Below are 27266 nucleotides of genomic sequence, written 5' to 3' on the forward strand. Positions count from 1 at the left end.
ATAAGTTGATCACCTGGCAGCTTTGAGGAAAAAATACAAGTAATATTTTTTATCAAAATCATCAACCAAGGCAGTTTTTACAAGTCACTATCCAGGTAGCTATTTTACAGTAGTCACAAGTATCCTCACATTATTATCACAATGGTCCCCACACATTCTCAGTGGTTCTAAGCTATTTTAGTAATAAGAGGAAAATATCTACAACAGGCAAAAATATGGATAAACATTATCAACAACACTGGGCAAAATAAGCCAGGCACTCAAGTATACACAATGTTCAATTCCATTTACACAAAGTAAAAAACAGGAGAAGCTCATCTTATGCTCTTAGAAATGGCAATAATAGGTGGGCACGGTGGTGAGTCAGTGACTGGAGAAGAGCCTAGGGGCTTCTGGAATGCTGTTTCATGATCTGGCGGCTAGCTCCACAGGTGCTAAGACTAATGAATTTAAAGTTTTAAAAATTGATCTACCTGCACACGTATGATATGTATACTTTTATGTATTTTATAATACATAGCATATATTACATTTCATTAATAAATTTTAAATATACTTAAAATTTTTTCTTTCCAAGTTACAAATTACAAAAACAATCTAAGTTCCTTACAGTAAGCTAAATAGAGAAAAGAAACCGCCAGCTCTCACTTTCCCCAATCTTTCCCCCTTTCATTCTACCAACGTGTCATCACCAAATGAATCAATGTATTCACACAATCAAAAGGTGATTAATTTAATGCTAGAGAGTGCTATACGCATAATACTTATAGTTGGAATCAGTAGTGTGTGAATGTTATTTCCTTTTGCCCATCTTTTTTTCTACTAGGAACAAAAAATACAACCAGATATCCAGTGAAGGAGGTTCAGAAGGAAAAGATTGTTAAGTTATAATTATATATTCTGTTCTAACTTCTTACTAAACAAAAAATAATCACATCATAGGATGGAGGGGCTGGGAAGGACAGTGGTGATTATAATGGAGATAACCAATACTTATGCTTAAATATGCACAAAAATATATTTCTCAAAGAAACAGCATGGAATCCAGCTTAAAGACAACAAAGATTATTTCTTCAAAGCTCTCCACAGATTTCACCAGTTTACCTACTGGTACCCCTGTAATTGCTGGACTTTTAAAAGTAAGTTTTCTTTTTTGATTCCTCTTTCACCTTATGCCCACCACCTTTCGCTTCCAACAAAACCTCCCAAGCAGCAGTTCCCCAAATACAACATGCTCTTTCACATTTCTATATCTCTGCTCTTTTTCCTATCATGCCCCCCATCCCTCCTGCTACCAATGGAAGGATAAATATTCCTCCTTCATAATCTTTTTCTTTCTTCCTACAACACACTGAAGTGATCTCTTTAAATATCTCCCTTCCAGAACCTATTTTTGGCCAAGGGGAAAGGCTGCCTATTCATTTCTGCAACACTCAGTACGGAACTTATGGTCTTGGTAGGTATAAGTTTTATTTTAAGGAATGAAACCAATACCTAAGCAGATTTTTAAGACCTATTAGCTCTTTTTAAGAAATCAAAATTCTTAAAAATTCAAAATTCAGTATTCTTGCTATAAAGATGACACTCACCATCAGTAATGGCTTCTCCTTTCAGACTCTTGATTCCTCTGGGCATTGCATTTCCATCAAGGTAGAATTCAATTATACCATCATCCAGGATAATTAGAAGATGAAGCCAAACATTTTCTTCTAAATACTTCAAGACTGTTGTCTTGGCAATATATGTAGCATTGGAACCCAAAGTTTTGTAATGAAGAGAAAGTGTCACATGAGATTCATTTGTTTGAATTTTTACCCCATAGTAGATGCTTCCATTACCATCATCCTTTGCTATAACAAATCCATTTGTGTTGGCATTGGGCATTACCCAAGCTGAAAATGTAAAGTTGGCAATTGAGTTGTTCCTGGAAGGATGGTATTTTGGACTAACAGTTCCAAATGCACCCTCTAGTCCACTGAAGTACAAAGCATCTGTTCCACTGTGGTGACGCCGCATGTGTGGTTGTAAATGCACAGTGCTGGGGAAAATCCCAACCAGCAAAAAATCTATCATTGGAGGCAAACCATCAGTGAACTCACTGGACAGTATTTCCCAGCCTACTCGTACATCACCAAACACACCCTGCTGCCTCAAAATGGTAAAGTTGGTAATATAAGACATATCATCTTCTGAGAGCACATCTTCTGCAACTTCTCTCTCTAAGCACTCTGGATCCAAGATGAAAATTCCAAAGGGATCATCATTGAATGGAATCATTACTGTCACCTGGAGGTTGGTTCCTGCTAGTTGGCCCCCAGGACCTGGGGATCCACCTGTAATAAGATGATTTATAATAAATAAGAAATCAGAATTTAAAGTCCTTTATAGTATAAGGTGAAGACAAAAGGAACTTGACTAGCAAACTTCTGGTAAAATAATATATTGATCGATCAATGAACACCTGTGTCCCCATATGGTTTTCATCATGTTTTCAGGGGTATTTTGGCTCAGAATAATTTCATTATTGACCAAGTAAGCCCTAAAAGAGAATATTAACTAGAGAGTTTTAATTCCTGTGCTTAAAACTAAAAGTTATGGGAAAATTGATTGTTTAAATTGTTTAAATGGCACAAAGAGCAAGCTTTAAGCTATCATGACTCTGTACCTCATAACTTCCATTAATATTTCATTGAAGATATTCTACTTGGTGTGGAAAAAATCTAGTTACAAGTTTGAGGATGAATGTAAAGTCTCCATCCATAAAACTTAGCCAAACTAAGACTACAAAATGGATGTTTAAAATAACACTTCTACCAAAAAGGGTGTTTTGACATTTAAAGTTAGAAAATCAAAATGCACTTACTTCTTCATTAATCGCATTTTCTATACAGCTCTAATTATTTATTTTTTAAAACATTAAATTTCAGTAGTGAAATAAAAAACATGGAAAAACACAGCACCTGATATGTTTATAAGCTTTAGAATATAAAATTCATTGAATTCAGGAATTTTATCTGGAAAAGCATGGAGAATTATTGGTTTGGCTTCTTCTCCATCCATAAAGTTAACAATCCCTGAAGTTTCATAGAACTCTTGTCCAGGCTGCAAAGCAGAATCATTCTGAAACAGCTGCCAAGCCACAGAAACATTGCCAAAGTGTCCTCGATGCCTCAAAATCCTATATAACAAATTAAAGAAAATTAATTTTTATGAAAAATTTGTAAGTAGTGAATTTTACCCTAATGATAGCTTTCTGTGTTATCTCAGAAATATTTATGGTCTGTAATAAAAACCAGCCAGCCAGTCCTTGATGAGTAACCATGATGAATCTCATAGTAAGAGAATGAGGCAGAACTTTAAATAACAAAGAGAAGCAGTCTTAAAAGTCATAGACTTCAAAGTGCAAACTGAAGGGTAAATTTCAAAACCAATTGAAAAATATTGAGATGAGAGCCGGCATAAGTTCTTCAAAAGCAAAGGACAGGGTGAGGGTAGTCACGTATCATTAGAAAGAAGAGTTACAGAAGACCTCAGATAACTCAAGTCTTTCCGTCCTGAAAGATGACAGAATTTGGGGTGAAAAGGGCAGGAATGATAATTTCTGTTTACCAGCTAAAGTGGTTTTTTTCTTTTTAAACAAAGGGCAACAGCATAAACAAAGCTGACCATTCATTCAGACTACCAACTCTGAAATTATCCAATTCTTAACCAACTTTAAATTTTTGAAATATTGTCAATATTTCAAATTTATGCATACTTAAAGGTCTTATGTTACTCAATTTTGAATTTACCTTATCCAAATTTGCTTACCAAAATGCATTAGTCTTTCCTTCTTCTACTGCTTTGTCTATGGGCTCCAAAGAAAAAATGCCATTTGGGTCATCATTAGCTTCAATTATCACTGTAGCTATTCCGTATTGATATACTACTGTATCACCTATATTAAAAAATAAAAATAACAAAGATGTGGTTAACTTGTTGGTAAATTCATATTTTTAAATTATGAAAAAGTTTATAATGAAGTTCAAATTTCAGCAAGCATTTTCTCACTAAAGGTCATAAATAAAAAAGAGATGCCTGAATAAGTTTAATGTGACTGTCTTTGTGGAAATATTTAATTCCAGGAGACGTACTTCATTGAAAAAGACCCATGAATCTTTTCTTAGCAATAGGAATATTACTTCAAAGTTTAATAAATCAAAAACATAGCTTTATGTCATTTCAAATTTTTGTGGAAGATTCTTTTATTTAATAAAAATAATGAAAGGATTATCCCATAACATAAAAATACTCCTGTTCATATTAATTGGAATGAAAGGCTTGAGAATTTCCCTTTAAATCTAGGTAGCAAAAAAAAAAAAAAAAAAAAAAAAATCTAGGTAGCAGTATGATCTGGTCATACACAGAACAAAGCAATCTTTATGATGCTGAACTTGCCTCCTCTACCCGAATTCCAGCCACAGTATGTCAGTACTGTTACTACCAGGACGTTAGGTCTCTTTTCATCACTTCCCTGAGATCCAAAGCTCTTTCTCTTTGCTCCTGCTGTTCCCTATGCAAGCAAAAGTCCTCATCTCTATTCAACACTTGTTGGCTTTCAGGAGCAGCTCAAGCAACACATATTCCAGGAATTCTTCTTGAATTCCAAAGTTAAGGTAAGAACATCTCCACTGTGTTCCCACAGCACTTCCTATTTTGTCATTCTATCATAACAATTATTGTATTTAGTACACACGCACACATAATTTTACTGTGAATTCTTGAATAGATGCTTGTTAAAAAATTTTATGTTCTAGCAGAGTAGAGCTCCATAATTTGTACACAAAAGTTACTTTTCAAAAAGATATTTATTTATTTGAGAGATGGAGAGAGAGACAGGGACAGAAAGGGCATGAGCAAGGGGAGGGACAAAGGGAGAAGCAGACACACACACACACACACACACACACACCCCTAAGCAGGGAGCCTAATGCAGGGCTCCATCCCAGGACACTCAGATCATGTGACCTGAGCTGAAGGCAGATGCTTAAGCGACTGAGCTACCCAGGAACCCTCACAAAAGTTATTTATGAATGTTAGCTGAACTGAAAGAAATAAAACTTTCAAAATTAGATAAGGGAAACACTTAAAACTAAAATTATAGAATCATAAATTATATGTAGCAACCCAGCATATTAAAAATAAATTATATAAATATACAACTGTACTGACTTACTTGATAAGTAGCCAATGAAAAGAGAAAAATACACAAAAAGTGACCGTAAATCATTGTATAGAAAAGGCTAGCAATATAGAGTGATAAAAAAAACTGTATTATAAAATCTAAGAAAAATAAAAATAATGAAATCTCACTTTGTCAGGGTTCTGCTATCATGTGCATTTGTCATGCACCATATCAGAGGTGGTACAAAAAACTCATTCTGTCTCTCCACAGGGAGAACTGACAATATTTAACAAGGGCTCTGAGAATGGCCATATCCTCTGACCCAATAATTAAATCTCTGGATATATATTGTGAACAGTAAACATCAGGCACAAATATACACTGCCAGCATGACGTCACATTGGAGATGCCACCTCCAGCCCTCCCACCATTGATCCTCTCAGACCCTCAATGTTTTGATGTCATGAAAGAGGAGAGAAAAGTGGAAGAGAAAGAACTAGGAAGGGATGTAAAAGCACAAATTATGTCATTCAAGTCTTCATAGCTGACGTCATTAGATCCTCAGTTGTCACCACGTGGAAAAACACTGGAGACAAATGCAGTGGCAGTGTACTTCAGGCTAGTCATCCAGTGACACCTTTCTCTTCTAATAACAAATATATATTTCCCCAATGATACATTTTACAAAATAAATTCCAATCCTCTCCTTGCACAGTCATTTTCCATTATCTTTATAAGAGGTTTGGGATGTTCTGATCCACTATTTTAATCACAGTGACATTTTTTTCCTGATAACAGTTTCCAGTGACATTCTGGGCTTAAAGGGATGCTTAGGATACAATAATTTTGCCCAGAAAGACACCAAAGTAATAAATGGAATCAAGTAATAAATGGAATCAAGAACTTATTCCTAAAAAAAAAAAAAAAAAAAAGAACTTATTCCTACAGCAAACTGTATTAAGATCATGGCATTTCTTTATCCACTTTCTATATATGATAACAAAACTTTCTGTTTTCCATTTTTACATCACTAAAGTTATTTTTACCTGTAGCAATTTATTTCATTTAAATTCTAGGACAAAAAAATTAATTAATTAATTAGTTAATTAATTAATTCTAGGACAATGATTGAATTCGTCAAAATGTTAGTTCATCTACATAAGGCCTAATTGTGGTTTTTCTGCAAATACAAAACTTCTTTTGTGGCCAGCATTCTACAAGGTTAAAATTTTCCTCATAAGATGACAGTTTCTATTTTTTACTTTTTTGATTTTTATACTAAGCTGTGTGAAAATGAGAAAAGAAAAACAGGAAATAGGAAGAGAGACACAACTGACAAGAGATAAAGACAAGGAAAATGGTAGAGAATTACAGCACAAACACAAATTAAATAATCTCTTTCTTTTCTTCTTTCTGAACATTTCAATCCAAAAGGTACAAGGTAAAAAAAAAAAAAAAAGAAAAAAAAAAAAAGGTACAAGGTAAAGCACAAGCCAGGCATTCATACAAACGGTGGATTATTGTGGCATAACAGTGACCTAGCATAAGGTGGGAGAAAGAGGGCACCTCCACTCGAGGAAACCTTAGTGTTGGATGTTGGACTCTGAGCAGAGGGCAAAGGCATTCATCCACGTGGCGGTGGGAAGATTCTAGAGCAGTAAGCTAGAACCCTAGGGGGATAAGAAAGGCAACCTCACTGTGGCAGGAGGGTAAAAGAAGCAATGGGAAAGTGGATATGGGGGAATTGATCAAAGAAGTAAATAAATGAAAAATAAAGGGGGCTGAATTTCATACTGTCAGAGAAGGAAGGGACAAATATTGAAAGAAAGCTAGAGCAAACCCTAGGCACAGATGGAAATGCTGTTGTGAAGTAATGGTTTTCAATACACACAGTTGGACATAAAACTGCAGATGTAAACATGCACTTGTATATATATGGAAATACATGCATAAAAATATTCCCACTCTGTCACCCTAAAGGCCCAGGAGGAGCATAAGCTCAGCAACAATCAGCCCAGCGAGCACCAGATTCTGGTTTCTAAATAACATTCTTCACTAACAGGAACCAGTGCTTCTTGGAAAAATGACTAATTGCAGGGTTGTGACAAGAAAAGTATGAGTTTGGAACAGCTTGCTGTGCCAGGAAGTAAGAAAATGCTCACAGGATAATAGGGACATGTCAAAAACACAAAGAAGTCATCTCAGACAGGCTACCACTAGCCAAATCTGGGAAAATTTGACCACCAAAACAAACAGTGATAGTGAAATATAACCCGCTGCATTAAATAGAAATCCTGAGTCCACACTGATAAAGGGTGAAAGTTTGATGAGTTATAGGATTTTTACATAAAGTATCTCCCCCACAAAATATTTATTAGTTTAAAAAAGAAAAAGAAAAAAAATACAGTAGAGAAGCCTGGCAGTCACCATCTATATTGTGGTCAAATTAAACACTGCAATAAAGGGACAAAACGAAATCATGTGTCAACTGAAGAGATGGTAAGAACAGAGAATCGCTTCTCTGGAATTTGCATCAACAATACAAAACCTGAGACTATTAATAATGGGGGAATATCAAACAGGCCCAAAATGGGTGATGTTCAAAAAAATAGCCTGCAATTTCCATATTATAAAGATCATAAGGAAAGACTGAGGAACTACTCCAACTGAAGAGATTAAAGAGTCATCACAAAAAAAAAAAAAAAAAAAAGAGTCATCACAACTAAATTCAAAGCATAATTTTGCTAGAAAGGACATGATTGGGACAATTGGAGAAATCTGAATGGGATCTGAGCCAATGACCATATTAAAGTTAACTTCCTGATATTAATGATTATGCTGTGGTTATGTGAGAGAATGTCTTTGTAGAAAAATGCACTAATGTATTCAGAGGTGATGGGATATTGTGTCTTCAATTTACTCTCAAAAGGTTCAGAAAAAAATAGTTCTTTGTACACTTAAAAGAATAAATATAAAAACAAGCTACAGCGCCTCCAATTTACTAAAAGTCGGGTCAAAGTATTCTCAGGACCCAAATACTGAGGTCCAAACATCGTGCTTCATTTATAGTACGGACAAAAAGAAAGAGTCTGTCTTTTTCCCCCTTGCAAATTATCATACATTAGGGCTGTGGCTCCAGAGAATTATCAAACAGCCCGTTGCATTCAGCCTTAAACAGAATGCAGCTTCCCAGACAGTAAGCCCCGCACCATGCTCGAAGGGCACAGGCTTACACAATACTGATGCCCTAGGCCCTTGGGTTACTAAACAAGGCTCGGGGTAGCTTTAGCTAGAAGATTCCTATTCTTTATATAATATCATACTCTTCTCCATGCTCCATTGTGAAAAAAGATTTCAAATAATGCCACAGAGTGTACCAGGTACATGAAGATTCAACACATATATTCTTCACTCTCCCTCAAGAACACATTCTGCTCTTGAACAGTCACAGATGACAGTTACATACTTAATTAAAAAAAAAGCACTGAAAGAATAAATCTGCCATAAAAATATCATTTATTTACCTGTTGAATTAAAGAGGATTATATAAAAGGGCTCATCCGTTTCTGGAATATTATCTTCATTAATGAATACAGATATCCTCTGCTTTCTACTTCCAACCGCAAAAACAAGGGCTTCTCCTTTTTCAATGGGAACAAAGTCTCCATCCCTTGCGGTCGCCTTCCCATCCATGGTAGCATATTGGACAGTGCAGGCAACATCAACAGATCCATTTCTGAGAACTGTAAAGTTGGCAGTCTCACCTTCCTGAACTCTCACCACACGAGGTTCTGAAATATTGATGAAGAAGGAACATGTGAGCTTTTCCGATTCTATCTACATATTTTCCTATCACTTGATGTTTCTCCCTGCCCACACAAGAAATATTCTCCATTGTGTCTTTGCTTAAAGATTGAGCTCTGGTGCCAAATCCTCCATGAAGCCTCCTCTGATTAGTTCTAGTCAATCACTCTCCCCTTGCCTTAATTCCTACAAAATCCATGGTCTTCAACTCCTAATTTGTCAGCAAATTAGGTGCTATCTGAAATCCTTGGCCTACTGTTTCATATGCCTCATTTCCAAATTTAGACTGTAACTTCCTTGAGAATAAGCCCAGGTACCTTATATTTTATTTTTGCCACAGCAGTTAGCAGAAGGCTGAATACGGGACTAGCTCATTATGTACATGTTAACTGAAGGTTAAGAATATGAATCCATAAAATTCAAGAGCTCTAAAAGATTCCTACAATTGTAAAAATGGCTTACAAAAAGGGCTTAATAAAGAATTAGACACCAGGGCACCTGTGTGGCTCAGTCAGCTAAGCATCTGCCCTCAACCCAGGGTTCTGGAGCTGAGCACCGTGTTGGGCTCCCTGCTCACTGGAGAGCCTACTTCTCCCTCTCTCTCTCTGCTGTTCCCCATTTGTGCACGCTCACTCCCTCTGTCAAATAAATGGATAAATAAAATCTTTTTTTAAAAAAAAAAAGAATTAGGTACCAATTAAGCTCACAAAGAAAACCAAAATAAATCACCTACAGAGACCTAACCAATGGTCACCAGGGGGTAGGGTAGTGGATGAAATAGGTGATGGGGATTAGGAGTGCACTTGTGATGAGCAACAGGTATTGTATGGAAGTATCCAAACAGTATATTATACACCTAAAACTAATAAAACACTGCATGTTAACTATACTGGAATTAAAAGAAAAACTAAGAAATGTCTCAGGTGGCAAAGAGAGTTCTAAATAAAGAATTAAAATGCAAATAGGGAAGCCTTAATTTACATATCCAAAAGAGATGAGGTATTAAGTGAGCATCTGTTAGGTATACCCGGACCCTCAACTGGCTACATTGTGTACTGGAAGAAGCTTCAAGGAAGAGTAACCTTTCTTGCACAAACACAAAAGAAATCCCTTGAAATTTGAAGGCAGAGGGAGAACAAAGCTAACAACAGTACTTGTTTTATTTTATTTTTCCTTCAGAAGACCTTTAAAAACATTTCATAAAACATCAAACAGATCGAATAATGAGCATCCACGCAAATCATGAAATTATACTTAAACAAGCTTCAATTGTGTTTTATTGAAAATGTTCAGTTAATAAAGTTATCAAGGGATGCCTGGGCTGCTCAGTTGGTTGAGCGTCTGCTTCCTGGGATCGAGACCCACATCAGGGGCTCCTTTCTCAGAAGGGAGCCTGCACCTCCCTCTATCTCCCTCTCCCTCTGCCTGCTGCTCCCCCTGCTTGTGTGCTCTTGCTCTCTCTGTCTCAGAAATAAATAAAACCTTAAAAATTAAATTAAATTAAAAAATAAAATTAAAAAGCCATCAAAAACATATCTATACTGTTTGAAAAGATGTAAACTCACTCAAAAAAGATAGCAATACCACCTGCAAAATAAATGGGGTCATCATTTCTTCTAATCCTTAGAATTGCAGTAGTTTTATTTCCTATTTTAGCTCCTCCAGTGGCATTAAGTAGAGTAATGGTAAATTCCTCCATTTCTTCTGGAATCTTGGAAAATGTTACACATGTTTTAAGTTAGGTGATTTGTACAAATAATTCTATCATATTTTCCTAAATTATTTATCTTAAAAAAAAACTCTATTAATGACGGTACTAATGTTCACTGCCATTTCTGATTCAAGTAGGACTCAGACCCAAAAATACCATTTTAATGTGCATATCATCCAAAAAGCCACTTTATTTGGACTCATCCAAAAATTTAATGGAAATAGAGATATTTTGCCTTATATAAGCTGAAAATATAAATACTACATAGGTCACATTATTTCTGTAAAAAGATGAGATATGTTGTTTACAAGAAAAAAAACACAGAAAAATAACTTTCTGGTGCATTTAGAAGAGGTCATAATAGTAACAAAAGCTCAGCTAGCTCTCAAAGATCTCTTAACAAACCTTACTGAAGCTTTACCCATAAAGGCCTTATTCCCATGTCCTACAAAGATGAGATTCCCCACCATTCTCTGAGCCTATAGAAATCTCTGGGTGGACACTGTTTCTCTTTCATTCTATCCACGGAAGCTGGTATTTTCTGCAGCCTAAAATGAAGAGTGTTGGGGGAGGTCTGGGTGGCTCAGTGGTTGAGAGTCTGCCTTTGGCTCAGGCTGTGATCCCGGGTCAGAGGATTGAGTCCTACATTGGGCTCCTTGTGGGGAGCCTGCTGCTCCCTCTGCCTATGTCTCTACCTCTCTGTGTTTCTCATAAATAAATAAATAAAATCTAATAAAATAGAATAAAATAAAATGAAAGTGTTGGAATTTTGTGTCTCAATGAACAAGCCTGAGGGAAAGGAAGCAGGTTTCTGTGACCGTTAAAGTATAGCTCCACTCAGAAAAGTCCATCCCTGTTGTAATTAAGTTCTTTCTCTTTATTACCAATAAGATGAGCACCACCCTGGATCCTTGATCCATCTGGTGAGAATGCACCAACAGGATGCTTGGTAGATGGTATCCTTATCTTCAAAGGCTTGAAGTGCAAGTGGAGCACTTAACCTCAACTTGAATCCCTGATAATTAGCACCTACACAGTGTCACTGATAACTGTGAGTTCTAAGAGTTAAAGATGCCATCAGAGAAACCAAAAATATTTCTCTTCTGGCTTCATACCTGCATTCTTTATCATCTATTTTCATAACAAAATATATTGTCAGATGTCTAATTATTAAATAAAAAATGATTATTAAGCAATGACAACAAATAAAGAGAGTTACATAAGCAACATTTACCTCATCTGGAAGGGAATAAATGGTGATATTTTTTGAAAATTCATGATCTCCAAAGAAAATAGTCCCTTGGACAGGAAATACATCTTGTGTAAAGTCTGGACTAACCACCCATGATACACTAACATTACCAAAGGTGCCTCGATTTCTTATTACATCATAAACAGCTGTGAAAAACAAATGTACATAACACATATGAATACATAGTTAACAATTTAAAAATGAGTAAAGAAACTGCTCAAAAAAACAAAAGTAAAAATAAGACCTCTTTTTAATAAAAGTCAATCATTTAACTAGACAGCCTCAAGGTATATATCTAAATGTAGTAACCTAGTCTTCTTTCTGTAGGTATAAAAATTTATAAAATAAATGGACTTGGTCTTTTCTATCACAGTTTGGGGTTTTAAAAATCATTCTGCACAGGGAACAAAATGGTAATTAATTAGGTACATCCATGACAAAGTTCTACAAGGATATTTGCTAAAAGCAGCTAGAGGAAGTTGCACAGTCAAAAGCAATTTTCTTACCTAAACAGACACTGCTCTAAAAATAAGCACCTTCTTATTTCAGGCCACTGCAATATTTCCCTAGCAATAATTCTCAGTTTTAAAGTCTTTCCTATTTGACTCAACTCATTCTTCAGTGTCTGAATTCTATCACATATAATTAAATTGAAATAAAAATATACCCAAAACATCAGTTGTCATCACAATACTGATGTAAGAAATAAAAATAGCAATCCTACATGATAATTTTTTTAAAATGCCGATATCTATACTACATGTAATTTTTAAGGCAGATAGACAACTAAAAATAACTATTTTCTAAAGAAATAAACTAAAAGATGATTTATTTCCCCTTCAGTAAACAGTACTAGAATATAAGAAGCAGAATCAATTACCACTATAGGTATCGTCTCCTTTAGTTTCATTTATCATAACAATTAGATCATCAGAAACAAATTCTATAATCCCATGAGGATCATCATTTTTCAGAATTGTTATGTTGACAACTGTAGCACTTCCCAACTTGCTTTCCCGTTCACCATGGCTGCTAAGGACCACCCAATAGTGCTCATCCAACTAAAATGAACATGTCAAATTAGGAAAAATATAAAGTTATTTCAAAGCAAATAAAAATATATCTATTCAAGAATATTAATACTATTTTTCAGAAATATCCCACTCACTGAAAAAACAAAAGAATTGATATAATTTCTAAAAACATTGTTTAACGTTCTCCTCAATTCAGGGAGACATCAGATATAAAATATATATTATCCAGAAAGGGAAAAGATAAGCCGTGATACTATACTAAAATAGTAAGAAGACTAGACCTTACATTGATGATCTAGTCATTTAAACTAATAAAAGTAAATAAAAATTAACTGAAAAAGCTACCTACGTACTGGTGTGCAAACACAATAGAGCAGTATGTGTTCCATTAATATAAAACTTAAGTTGATTTCTTTTTAAACAGTGATTTTACAGAAAAACCTCAGTTCAGACCCATATCATTAAAAGTTCCAGCAGGTTACATTAATATAAGGCTGAACATAAAGCTTAAAGAAGATGAAAACTGATCATACACATTTCAGATCGTTTGTTATTTCTTTATGTAGGACAAACATATGTAATTCAAAGTTGAATGAATCTTACTTTGTTTTTTAAGTTTTTTTTCTTCTGCAAACATAAGTACTTCTCAATCCTTTCTTAGTCCTGTATCTCCTTGTCAATGTTCAAAATATCATATTCATAATAAACTAGATATTGTTAGCATTCCACAAAAGCACAAGAAAAAAAATAAAATCCTATACCTCTGGTATCCCATCCAATCTTGTTAGCAATGTGATTACAATCTCCCGTTCTCCAGGTTTAAATTCTAGCACCCCTGTGTTTCCGTAGAACTCATTGCTATCTCTTGGCTCTACTCGGTAGTGAAGAAACTGCTTAACCAGAGCTCCCCTGGATCGGGTGATGTGGAGCTCTACAGATTCCCCTTCCTTAAAAAAAAAAAAAAAAAAAAAATCCATGAAAGTTCAAGTCCTTCAAGATTGTTCTTCTGAAGTTGTGATTGTAGAATGGATTGAAGTTTCTTTCATACTTACTTTTATAACATAGGGTCCTCTGGATGTAGGAGAAAATTCAAAAACTCCCCCAGGGTCATCATTTTCCAATATAATTAGGTCACGGCTAGTATATCCAGATTTTAGCACTTGATTTTCCACATTGACCCTGGAGAAGTCAGAAGGAAAAGAAAGGGACCTGCCACCTATAATCTTACTACTGAATTCTGTAGCCTTATCTACAATACTTACAACACTTCCAGATAATGAATATGAAGGCTATTAGGAGTTAAAACTTAAACTGAATGTAAGTGTATTAAAATTACCTAAGATCACAATACTTTTTACCCAAAATATTTATGGAAGAATTTTTATTTCTGAATCCATTATATTTTTCATATTTGACTGAAATCAAATATTGTCATAGTACACCAAAAATACACCAAAACTATTGTCTAACTACACCAAAAAACAAGTAATCAAAGGCTGTAAATATATTTTTATAAAGTACTAAATCTACAGAATTTTTTTAGTTTTAGGAAAATTTAATTTGTGATATGTACTTAGAAAATACATTTAAATAAAATCATTTTAATTTTATATGCACTTGAATTTTAAAAAAAAACCAGACATAAGATTATACTAACTAAATAAAAGTTGGATAACTGTATGGACTAAAGCAAACCACACTAATCAAAAATAAATGAAATTATGATTATATTTTAGAAATATTTTGTGACCTTTCATAGGATTCTATTCATCTCAATTTTAACCTCATTATCTTTTGTTATTATAAAAGAAAATATAGGACATACACAAAAAAATGGAATAGAATGGATCTGAGATGCATGACTTGTTAAACAACTCCTATACATCTCTCAAAAGAACAGAATTTAAAACAAGAATTTTTTATTATTTCTAGTTTTTATGCTCAGTGTATAATTAGAATGATCAAAGAGACTGGGACACAGAGCTCTGAGAGTATAAAAGCCAGCATACTCTTCGAGAATTCTCAATTCTGCAATCTGCTCTAAATCTTCCAAAATGTCACTTTCTGTTGAACTACAAAGTATTCATGATCAGACCTCAAAATTACAGTGAAACCACAATTAATATGTAGAAAAGACAGCTCACTTCCTATGTAATAGAGAATCAGAATTAGCATCCTCTGCTACTTTTGGAAATCTGACAACCAACACCTAGCATACTCATTACCACAGAAGAGACAGTTCAAATAATAGGACAGTTATTTGTTATACTGTTAATGCAGTCATGTGATTTTCATAGTAAATATACCCATATTTCATACACGCTCCCCTTACCATTAGAAAATGAAAGCACACAAAGCATGCACAGGCATCAAGCAAAATTTCTCAAGACCTGTGGTCATGCAGAACCGCAGCCTTGTCCAAAACAATGGCTTGAAAAGCAAAAGGTCGAATAACCCAAAACAGGCATTATTTTGTACACTTACCCAAAATACACGACAAACCTTTCTGTTTCTACCCTGTCAATACAGAAAGAAGTGTGGGAGGGGAAAAAAGGAGACAGAGACACCATTTGCCAAAATCTCACTAATACTGCTAGAAATGTGAACGAGCTTTAAAAATAAGCTAAAGAAAGCCTTTCATTTTTCCCCCCACAGGCTAGTAATGTTCACTTTATGGGAACTGTGCACACTGGATTCTTTGCTATTGACAAATGCTAGCAAGAGGTTCAGCAGTTCCCACTTAGGGAAGATGACCCCATGGCCAGCCAGCATGTCAACACCCATTGAAGACATTCCTTTCCAGGCCTGCTCCAAGGCGCTGGGGCCTGCCAAGCACTGTGCATGCTCACAAGCCACAGCAGCTGAGCAAATCTCATTCAGCTTGACTTATAATTACTTAGTAGCTTTAATGAGGTTTTTAAAAAAACAAAAATCTTCATCCTCAGATCTAAAGCCAGTTGTTCTTTGAAAAAATAAAAAACTCTAGACGCAAAGAAATACATACCTTTCATCATTTACATAGAAATACATTTAAGAAGCCATAGATAGCATTTTATCTTTTAACTTTGACAAATATTACTTAAATAGAACTTCATATCAGGAAATCTAAATGCTTTTCCAAATCCCCAATGTATTTCATTTTCAAATAGCCTTGAAAAACACATGACTACATGCACAACCGTAGTGCTTCATTTTTAAAGTCAAATAATACTATTTATAAATATGAAGTTATATACTACATATATGAAAATTTTTCTGAAATAAACTGGCATGGTGAAATTTTTTCTGATTTGGAGAAAACTAACCAGTAAAATATTTTTAACTGTTATGATTCTGAAAGCATAATAAATTTTAAATCCAGAGCAACTTTTATCCCTACTAAATACAGAGAGTTTGCATTTGAATTTGACTTTAGAGAGTGTATAATGTACCACAATAAAGTGTTATTTTTGTTGCATTATTATATCATAACATTGTAATAACACTTACTACCATTCATTCTTTCATTTTAGTTTTGTTAAAAATTTGCAAAATTGAGATGGAAGTTTAGATAAAATATAATTTTAAATCATAGATTTTATTCTCACATTTACTTAATTAAATATGTCTTAGAAAAAATAAATAAATATGTCTTAGAACACTCAAACGTTACTTGCTCATTACTCATGCACAATTGAGATAATATAAGTAAGCACTATTACTAATTGAATTAAAACATTTTAATATAAAATTGAATGAGTTTCCTGTATTTGAAGAGTGTAACCAATAATTTCCAAAATACTCTACCCCATGATTTATACTTCCTTTTGTACTGTTTTTGTCCATAGGAGAGAAAGAAATAAACGCTTAAAAATTATATTTAATTAATATAAAAGTTTATATGATCAAGTTTAAAAAAATGACTGTTTAGAAAAAATATTTTAAAAATTTACTTACTATAAACTTTCGAAGGTGAAATTTAAATCATTCTTTAAACTCTTAGCCAAAGCAGAAACTGAGCTAAGAATTTTTATGAATTGCTATATCTTTGGTTTATAAATATTTTCTTTTTCTTTTTTTTTTTTTTTTGACGACTGCCCATTGATTTAATGAGTTCTCAAACCTAACTAAAAGGAAAAAGGATGTAAATGAAAAAACGATAATTTTCAGTTTTCATTTATATTACATTTCACTGATGTTTAAAAATCATTTGAAATACCTTTCTTTAAGATTTAATGTGACACACATTTTAATATTAAAAGCATAACTCATTTAGACAGTGTGTCTGCTACATTTGGTTTTTGCTTTTTAATTTTTGTTTATATGATTTGTTGTTTTGTTTTACTTTTTATGTAAAAAGGGAAGTAGATAGAATGCGCTTATGAAAACCAACAAACTGCACAGCTGACATTTATTAGATTTGCTCCCTACATTCTATATTTTTCTTTGACATAAAAATAAAGAACAGCTAATTATCAGGGTTATAGAAGGTGTTTGCACAAAATACCTACAAAGAAAAACCTACTAGTAGAATATAGAGAGGATCAGGGGGTTCCATAAAATGAGTATTATTACCTCATTAATGTAGTATAATATAATGCCAGCTGAATTTATATGTGATTTTTATTGTTTATAAAATACGAACTTTGCAAAGCCCTCCAGTCACACTAAACTTCTCTAATATATATCAACTTTAATATAGGAAACTGTAGCTGATAAGCTTGGTTTTGATTTTTTTTTTTTAATTAACTGACATCAGTTAAACAAAGAACTTTTTTCATTTTTGGAGATTTTCTGAATTACTGAAAAAAAATCTCTCTTTGAGAGACTGTAATATTTTCCTAATATAAATTACCCACTGAGAAATCTTAAGTAAATCCTTATTATTACTGAAAAATACCTCTTAAATTTGTATTTTTGATTCTTTGAAAAATACGTATTATTTAGTGTTCAAATTCTATGTGAAATCAAGAATTTCATTATATGAAGATTAATGCTTTCTTTTTACTCACTCAAAAAAGCTCTAGTCCTCTCCCCTGTTGAAAACGAAGGAGGCAGAGCTGTCTACTTAACCTAACATTTTGGATTTGTTGCTGCCTACTCTTTTAATATAGCAACTTATTAACTATGCTTATGTTATATCTGATACCTTCCAAAAATTCTGTGTGTAATATTTCCCCAAAATGAATAGCAGGGTAAAAGTTTACTACATTATAATACTCACAGTCTAACCAGAGCCATCAACAAAAAAACAGAAAAGTCAGAAGCCCAGAAAATGCTACCTACTTAGTTTTTTCTCTTTACTTTATATGGAGGAAAGAATTAAAACAAAAAACAAAATTATTTCAGAGGACTCAAACATATAATATACACATGTTACTAAATAAACATAATCTAAACGGGTTATTACCTGTCTAGAGAAAGTGTTACCGTCTCATTCATTTCTGGTGTGTCATCAGCTTTGACAGTAATGTTGATTGTTGTGTCACTTTGTCCAGAAAAAAACACAACAGAGCCATTAAAGGGACCTATATCATCCAGGGTCACTGCTTTTGAATTAAAGCCAGAGGGTTTTAAACTCCAATAGACAGTAGCCTGGCCATCAGTTCCATCCCGATGTAAAGGAATGTATACCTTATAAAAAAAAATGAAACAATTTCTTCTGAAATATATGCTAACAAATTTATGTAAGTTTTTCAGTTAGTACATGCACATGTTATATGAATATATATGTATTCTGCAGAGAAGCCAACCATTAAATGACATTAAGATACAACTGGGCCTGCCTTCTCTTTAAGCATAAAAATAATTTTTTTTTCAAGATTTTTTTTTAATTTTTTTTTAAATTTATTTATGATAGTCACACAGAAAGAGAGAGAGAGAGAGAGAGGCAGAGACACAGGCAGAGGGAGAAGCAGGCTCCATGCACCGGGAGCCCGACGTGGGATTCAATCCCGGGTCTCCAGGATCGCGCCCTGGGCCAAAGGCAGGCGCTAAACCGCTGCACCACCCAGGGATCCCGCATAAAAATAATTTTAGATAAAACTATTTTTATTAGTTTTTGCTAACCAAATTTATCTGTGAAACTGCCCCTACCCAAAAATATCCCTAACCTGTTATTTGTCTTAATAAAAAGAATATTTTAAACCCAAAGAATCATGAAAAACATAGAACATGTTGGCTAAATACTAAATTTCCATTAGAGTTTCTCCAAAAAAGGAATTAATGTAATATCACAATATAAACAAAGATTAACTTTTGTAATTAAAACTAGAAAATTAAAAAAAATAAAAAAATAAAAAATAAAACTAGAAAATTAGAAAAAAATTCATCCTAAAGTGATGAAGGCAAGAATAAGAATATAATAATAATATAAATAAGAATAAGAAATGTTTGTAACCAATACAAAAAATGCAGTAGAAACAAAATCAGATACTCAATCATAGTTCTGGGTTACCTTGAGCAAGTTACTTAACCTCTCTGACCTCAATCTCCTCAAGTGAAATGAAGCTAGGGCTTCCCTATTTTGCAAGTTTGTGGGGAGGATTAGAGTGCCTCTCCACTGTATGAGCTAAATAAATGACAGCTATTATAGTAATTCTGAAACAAATTATATTTGTTAGTTTTACCTAAGTGCAGTATATTTCAAATACATAAAATAAAAGAATCATTGAAGATAATGATAAAGTTTTTTTCAAATAAAGAATATAAATGAATACTTCATGGTAGCTATACTATTCTTTTTAAGCCCCTAAAAATGTATCTTCTTTGTTCTTTGCTTTTTAACACAACCCATCGTGAAAAATGGAAGATATTTTCCTCACTAACCATCCTGTTAATTTGACTAGCAATGGCTAGGGCTAGAGACTAGTAAGCAAAATAAGATACTTAGGGCAGACAAAAAAAAATAACAGAGGGCTGAGCCCTTAAATCACCCTGAGGGAGTGCGTGTAGTCTGGGCTATGGATTGGATAGAGAGAAAGATAACTGAGGGAAATTTCTACCCTTTCTGTTTCCCAGAGGGGAAGAACACAGTTTCACAGAGTCCAAAACTTTCCCTCAAAACTAATCTCCCTCAAGGGAAAAATATGAAATGGCAAACTGACAGCAGATAAAAGCAATTCACTCTCTAAATGTTTTTGTTTTTTAGTTTTTAGAAACAACATATTAACAAAAAATACAAAAGAATCACAGCCATCTTGAAAAATAAGCTGTTCTGCCAATTTACAGAATCAAATATAAAAACAAAGAAAGCTGTGGACACTATATTTTGACGTGAGACTTTCATAACAAAAGCAGTTCTCTTTTTTGATCAGAACTCCAACCCACTTTAAATCAAATCTAAGTTATGAGAATCTTAGAGAAGGTTTCAGGGATAGACCATGACACAGGTAATGGTAAAGCTGAAAGTCAGAGCCATCCCTAGATAGATGGCAGGAAAATTCAATCAGGGTAGGGGGCAGGTAGGGGTGCTACATATGTAAGCATGCTTGTGTGTGTGGGTGTGCATGCACACAAAAATTAACCCATATATATAATTAACCCATATATACAACACATATATATAATTCCATATAATATAATATTCCTCAGATTTGGCATTCCACAACTTTACCACCATCACTTCCACCACCAATTATAGTACCCAAAGCAGTCACCCTAGTCCTGCCTAAGACAAGCATGAGGAATACTAATAAATGGAATAAGTCAAGAATACCTGCAATACATGTGACTTGGCCAATAAAAAAGTGTGTATGTGTGTGTGTGTGTGTGTGCGTGTGTATTTGGCTATCACTCTGGCAAATGTCATAGCACTATCTAAAAGCATTCACATCAAAATACCCAATTGTGGCCATGAGCAATTAATTCTAATTTTACTCTAACAAATATGGTAAAAGATGATGAATCATATACTTATCAGTTACTTGTATCAAATGATATGTTGAAGACTTGCTGTAAATGGTGAAGCTTTTTAACATCTGTTCATTCTGTATGTTAACTATACAAAAAAGAATAGTGTCTTTGCATTAACTCAGACTCTTATCAGGCCCCATCAATGAGAAAAAGCCTACTTACCACTTCAACAGCAGAATCTTCTGGTTCATGTAAAATGATGGGAAGATTGCTAATGAAGCCAATTTCTCCATTTGCAATATCTGGAGTAACCACTAAAGAAATATTTTGGATTTCCCCAAATCTAGGACTTACAGGTGGGATTGGGGGAATTATGTTCACCAATTCCACAGTTTCCAACTATAATAAACAAACAAAAAACACATTAAAAATGGAAAAGAACAAATTTTTAAATTAAAAAGGAGTCTTAATAGCACAGGGCAATAAGGTAAATGTGGTAAAGGTCACAAACGTGGCAATTTCATCTCCTCTTTCATTCACCATCCTATTTCAATCTCCTGCACTGGCTTCTTGAGCTGTTTTTTGCTCTTCAGTTATTACTCTCCAGGGTTCTTTCTAAGCCTTTTATCTTATAATTTCATACCCTCCCCCTAGTAATCTCTGGATCTCTCCTTTGAATTCCAAATCTTTGTAACCAACTGCCCCTGGACATCAGAAATGTCACATAGACATTATAGTTAGAATGTTCAAATCAGAAACCACTGTCTCTGTTCCATGTCCCCTCACCACTAACATCATCACACCGCCATCTGCTTTTCCTCTTCATCACCTATACCCAACTACCTTGACCTTAAAGCCAAACTGAGGGTACCCACATCTCTTTCTTCTCTTCCACTGACCCACATCTCCAATCAATTGCCCACTCCACTTCCCTGCCAGAGGAAATTCAATATCAGAAGATCATTCAGAACTCCAAATGTAACATAACCTGTCTTTTCATTTATTGAAAAACAGCATACGTTTGACACATAGTATCTCTGTGTTTAACAAACATGACCACTAAAGCAACTTCCATGGTGTTCTCTAGGGCCTCCCTTCATCATCTCACAAGTACAAAATGCACCCACTCTTAAAGACTAGTTTCTTTCCCTCTCTCTCATGAAGATCTGGTATCTCCAGACCTTTTTATTCTATCTTTCTGAACTTCTCCAACTACTCTCCCTAAACTTAGAACTTCATCATAAATTTCACATGTTGCTTGCTTATCATCATTTTGTGCATTCCAGACTTTTACTTCCCAACAAAACCCTTGTGAGTCTGTGTTCTTCTCAGCATTTTCTCAGTTCATGATGTAGACCCAAAACTATAGGTAAGATGCAGTAAATGTTTGTCAACCCATCCCTCCAACATAAAAAAGAGCTCTACAACAATCCTGGTATATCACAAACCTTCAACATATTATATTCTAACTTTCCAAAATTCAATTCATCAATCCATACAGTGTCCACTTGAGGAGTACAGAAACAGATAATCATTACAGGACTTAAAAAACAAAAAATATTTTAAATTGAAAAGTAACTCTGAACTTAGTAAGACATATGGATCTCCCACTCTTTAGAGTTCTCTGTTAGGCTTTGTAATGTGGAAACAATGTCCATAAGTAACCACCAGAAGAGACTTGTGATTTAAATTGATTTTCCACAAATGGACAGAGCTAGTTCTGATCCCACACATAATGTCATATATTATGATAAATGATATATATTTCAGAGGGCAAAAGTAAACACCTTTTATTAAGACTTTTTTTTAAGATTTATTTATTTTATTTGAGATAGAGATAGAGCATGAGCACGAACCAGGGGGAGGTGCAAAGGGAAAGGGAGAAGCAGGCTCTCCATTGAGCAAGGAACCCAACTTGGGGCTTGATCCCAGGACCCTCGATCATGACCTGAGCCGAAAGCAGACACTTAACCAACTGAGCCAGAGAGATGCTCCAGGAAATGCCTTTTTAAAGTCACACATTTTGCTTTAAAAATCACAAACAGGAGAGGCACCTGAGTAGCTCAGTTGGTTAGGAGTCTGACTCCTGATTTCAGCTCAGGCCATGATCTCAAGGTTGTGGATCGAGACCTGCGTCAGGCCTGGTGTTAGGTATGGAGTCTGCTTAAGATTCTTTCTCTTCCTCTCCATCTGTCCCTCCCCATCCCAGTCTTTCCCCTTCTCTAACAAACAAATATTTTTAAAAGTTTAAAAACCATATACAGAAGAAAGATAGGAAAAATTCCATTATTTGGTAAGTAGCCATTTGAGTAAAAGAAAAAAAAATTAGACTGACCAATTTTGCCAAATATGGTACACAGACCAAGTCAAGTGAAATAAAACATGTAATTCTTTAGCATACTGCATTTACTTTATAAAATAAATACAATGAAAACATAAATGGCAAAAACCACTTATCTGTCATTCTTTCTAGAGAAAATATACATACATATAAATTTCTATTTATCTTAAAAAATATCACAAGGAATAAATAAAATGGATATATTTAAATGTATATATAATACATATTTAATTTATATATGTATTTAAATGCATATATAAAATGCATATAGATATAAGGTGTACATTGTTTGGAGGCAAAGATGTTTTTGAAATACTTGGTCATGTGTGAGGAAGCATGTGTTTGTGAATGAATACTCTGATTCCCATATATTTGCAAAGAGCTACACTGATAATACTATTTAAAACATTAATATATTTTTACCTTAAAACTTTCTAAAAATAAAGGAGAAAAATAAGTCGTATCTTACATTTTCAAAAAAAACTATAGAATTCTAAATCTAGGATTTTTGAAAAATACAAAGAAGATATAGAAGGCTATGAAATGAACTGATCAAAAGGAAAATGCTAATTTTCGATGGCTTGTTTCCTAGTCTCTAAGCCTTTTTGTCTGGGTTCCTTAAGCATCTGCTAAATCAAACTGCCCCATTCATAAAGAGTCGTTCTTTGCTTTCAGACGGTCTGCAACTGGGACAGCACATTAGTAAACCCCAAGCCTGCCAGAAGTTGTATCTCAGACTAATGTATTTAGCTGTGAGGGTTAGTGAAGAATGAGGAGCTCATGTCTCAGATTCTCCTTTCTTCAGTTTCATTCAACTTTCCATGCAGCATCTGATGCCTCCTATTCTTGAGTTGCTCATCCATTATGTACTGTACAAACTACACAACCTTCTAATTTCAACCAGCCTTCCAGAACCTACAGCTGTTTTGAACCTCGAGGAACTGTGTCAGTGACTAATAACGTCTTTTTTTCTAAACTGTTAAATTAACTGTCTGCACTGTAAGACCTTTTGTTTTTTAACTGAATACAGAGAGAGAAAGAATTGAGTCTGGAATTAGTGGTGCAAACACATTTCTTAATCGGCATCACCAAAATTTAGATATTACACGCTTCTTCAAGTTTCCACTTTTCAAGTATCAACAAGAATAAAATCTGTCTTGTTCATATAGAATGCTGAAAATAGCTCTGCCAATACCTGATCCAGAGAAGGTCCTTAATAAAGTTTTGTTTACCAAGAGATTCTCTGCAGCTACTTAGATAGAGATATTGGATATTTTCAAAAGACTAAAAGCTTAATAGAAAGGTTACTAATATTGGCAGAGATATGGAGGGGTCTGTATCCACAGTAAAAACTGGTCTTGAGAAAGCATGAGAAAATAAATCGGAAAGCTAAAATGGGGATAGAAAAGTTCTCCACAACTCAAAATCAATGTTACTGCATCGCCAGTCCTTAAACTCACCTCGCATCACTACAACAATTACAAGAATGTCAAGATGCCCAGGCCTCCATGAAAGCAAAAGCAACTGTAAAATCTGTGCTTCATTTCACTTGGGTTAGTAATTTGGTTCTCATATCACTTGTGCCCTATGCAAGACTGGAGACAGACAGAAGGGAGAACTGAATACTGACGTACCTTAAACATATGTTATGAATTTAAATGTTTGTGCTCCCCCAGAATTCATGTATTGAAAATCTAATCCCCAGTGTGATGGCATCTGGAGATGGGACCATTGAGAGATAATTGAGTCATGAGGGTAGAGCCCTCACGATGAGATTAGTGCCTTATAAGAAGAGAGGCCACAGGGCTTGTTTCCTGCCCCTCTCCACTATGTGAGGATGCAGCAATAAGACATCAGTCTGCAAACCAGGAAGAGGACTCTCACCAGACACTCTCCATGCCGGCACCCTGACCTAGGACTTCCCAGCTTCCGGCACTGTAAGAAATAAGCGTCTGTTGTTTAAGCCACCAGTCTATGGTATTCTTTATAGCAGCCTGAACTAAGACAATGCATATTAATGAGATTGCTCTGAATCCAAAGGACATGGACAGCAGAAAAGGCAAAAGACAGAGCTGACACCAAAAATAAAAACAAAAAGCTCCATTAAATTCTGAAACTCCTCTTGACAAGTTATTATCTCCCAGAGACTCTTGAAAATTCCTAAGTTTGGGAAATGCTACCCTAAGTGCAAACTGCTAAGATTAGTAACTTCCAATACACTTCCATGTATTGTTAGGACCAAAATCATGTGACATATTTTTTATAAGGCCAAAAGCATACCTTTTTAAAATTTTTCTAAATATATCTCCAAATGTGAATTTGGAGCATTCTATTCCCTTTAAAATTTTTGTTCAACATGGCCAGAGCCATGGGCTGGACCACATGCTCAATTCCACTTCACAGATCCAAATGGCCCATCTGGCCACTCATCTCACAAGGGGATCCCACAAGCCACAGGGGAAGCAGATACAACTGTGTACAAGGCCATGTTCTCTTCATTCTTCAGTCCAAGAGAAATTCAGGGGTCCTCCAAAGAATGGGTTATCCTCATAGACAGAAGTATGCATCACACCATAAGTTCCCCATTTTGAGGGGACACACAAAATAATAATAATAATAATAATAATAATAATAATAATAATAATAATAATAAAAGATGAAGAACAGAATCTCCCACTGCTAGTGACAAAACCTTTAGAAACAATGGCAAAAGGTCTCCCTCTGGGTCCACGTATTACAAAGAAGTATCCTCTATATACTGATAAATCATATATCCCCATAACAGGTCACCTACTAGACCCCCTCCCCTAGGAGTCCTCAAGAAATACACAAATGGTACCAGCATGAACAGTGGCCCAGTTGAAAACAAATTTTAAAAAAGACAAGTCTTCGAATAAAAGGGCCTACCCCACCAAGTGCTAAGCAAAGTGGGACACAGTCCTGTAGAATTCAGAACACCAAGAAGATTAAAAAAATAAATTAAAAAAAGCTTCCAGGGATAACAAGCAAGTTACCTAAAAAAGTAAATAATGTTTCCCCTCAAATTTCTCATTAGCAACTGTGCTATAAGACAATACCTTTCAAGTTCTAAAGAAAAAAAATATTGTTATTATTATTATTAGAGAAGGAGAGAGAGACAGAAAAGGGAGGAGAAGCAGAGCGAGAGAGAGAATCTTCACTAAGTGTGGAGCCCAACGTAGCTCTCAATCTCACGATCCTGAGATCATTACCTTAGCTGAAATCAAGAGTCAGATGCTTAATCAACTGAGCCATCCAGGCACTCTCCCAAATTATTTTAATCTAAAAATTTCTACCAAGCAAAATTATCAATGTGAGTTTGAAGTTTTGTTTTTAGCTTCTCAAAGACTCAAAAAGTTTACCTTGTAAACTCCTTTTCTGCACATGTATTTGAGGAATATATACTACAACAAAACCAAAACACAATCCATGTAGGAAAAAGCAAGAGATCAAGATAATTCAGGAGCTCAGTAAAAACCATCCCAAGTAGCAGGTGTGAAGTAAGTGTAGAAAGTAGTTAGTACGGCTAAACTCACCCTCCAACATATACAAAACAGCTGGAAGCTATAATGTGGTGAGGGTGGCATATAGGAAGGGAGCAGTTAGAAATACTACAGAAGCAAAAATAAGCCATAAAACAAAGTCTAGGCAAAAATATGAGACCAATTTAAATATGTATGATTCAAAAAAATTAATGGAATATGAAATTTCATTTGACATATATTTCAGTTAGCAAGGTGTATGGTGATACAGGATGATAAACTCTTTATCAACCCACTCATACTAGGTGAATCTGTATTAAATTTATTTACATAACCAAAATTTGATAACCACCCTTTATTGCTTTCTAATTTTCAGAATCAATCAATCAATATCAAATCCATGGAAAACAGAACCAAACTAACATAAGTAAGTGCAGATTTTTTTTAATTTTGGCAATAAAAATAATGTTTTGGTTAATAAAATTTAAGAAATAAAAAAAGACAAAGTGGAAGAATATGTTAGGGGGCCCTAACTTCTTTTTATTAAGAAGATAAGAATCCAGAGATTCTATCAGTAGTTAATAGACAAAGAAATAGATTTTAGCATGTTACTGAAAAATATCTACA

The 27266-nt window shown here is 34.5% G+C and overlaps 1 protein-coding gene across 1 annotated transcript in view; it reads right to left on the minus strand.

Annotated features, from left to right (window-relative positions):
* The window catches only part of ADGRV1 (adhesion G protein-coupled receptor V1), a 521868-nt gene that overhangs the window by 448654 nt on the left and 45948 nt on the right, over window positions 1–27266 (minus strand). Inside the window, exons 10-20 of the mRNA XM_077865031.1 lie at window positions 21021–21197; window positions 18355–18578; window positions 14018–14144; window positions 13727–13912; window positions 12812–12992; window positions 11914–12077; window positions 10556–10679; window positions 8689–8955; window positions 3811–3937; window positions 2961–3178; window positions 1590–2333 (exon numbers count right to left, since the gene is read on the minus strand). Coding sequence (XP_077721157.1) covers window positions 1590–2333; window positions 2961–3178; window positions 3811–3937; window positions 8689–8955; window positions 10556–10679; window positions 11914–12077; window positions 12812–12992; window positions 13727–13912; window positions 14018–14144; window positions 18355–18578; window positions 21021–21197 — 2539 coding nt within the window. The remainder of the gene's footprint in view (window positions 1–1589; window positions 2334–2960; window positions 3179–3810; window positions 3938–8688; window positions 8956–10555; window positions 10680–11913; window positions 12078–12811; window positions 12993–13726; window positions 13913–14017; window positions 14145–18354; window positions 18579–21020; window positions 21198–27266) is intronic.

The sequence above is a fragment of the Canis aureus genome, chromosome 2, assembly GCF_053574225.1.
Source record: "Canis aureus isolate CA01 chromosome 2, VMU_Caureus_v.1.0, whole genome shotgun sequence".
NCBI classification, from domain to species: Eukaryota; Metazoa; Chordata; class Mammalia; order Carnivora; family Canidae; genus Canis; species Canis aureus.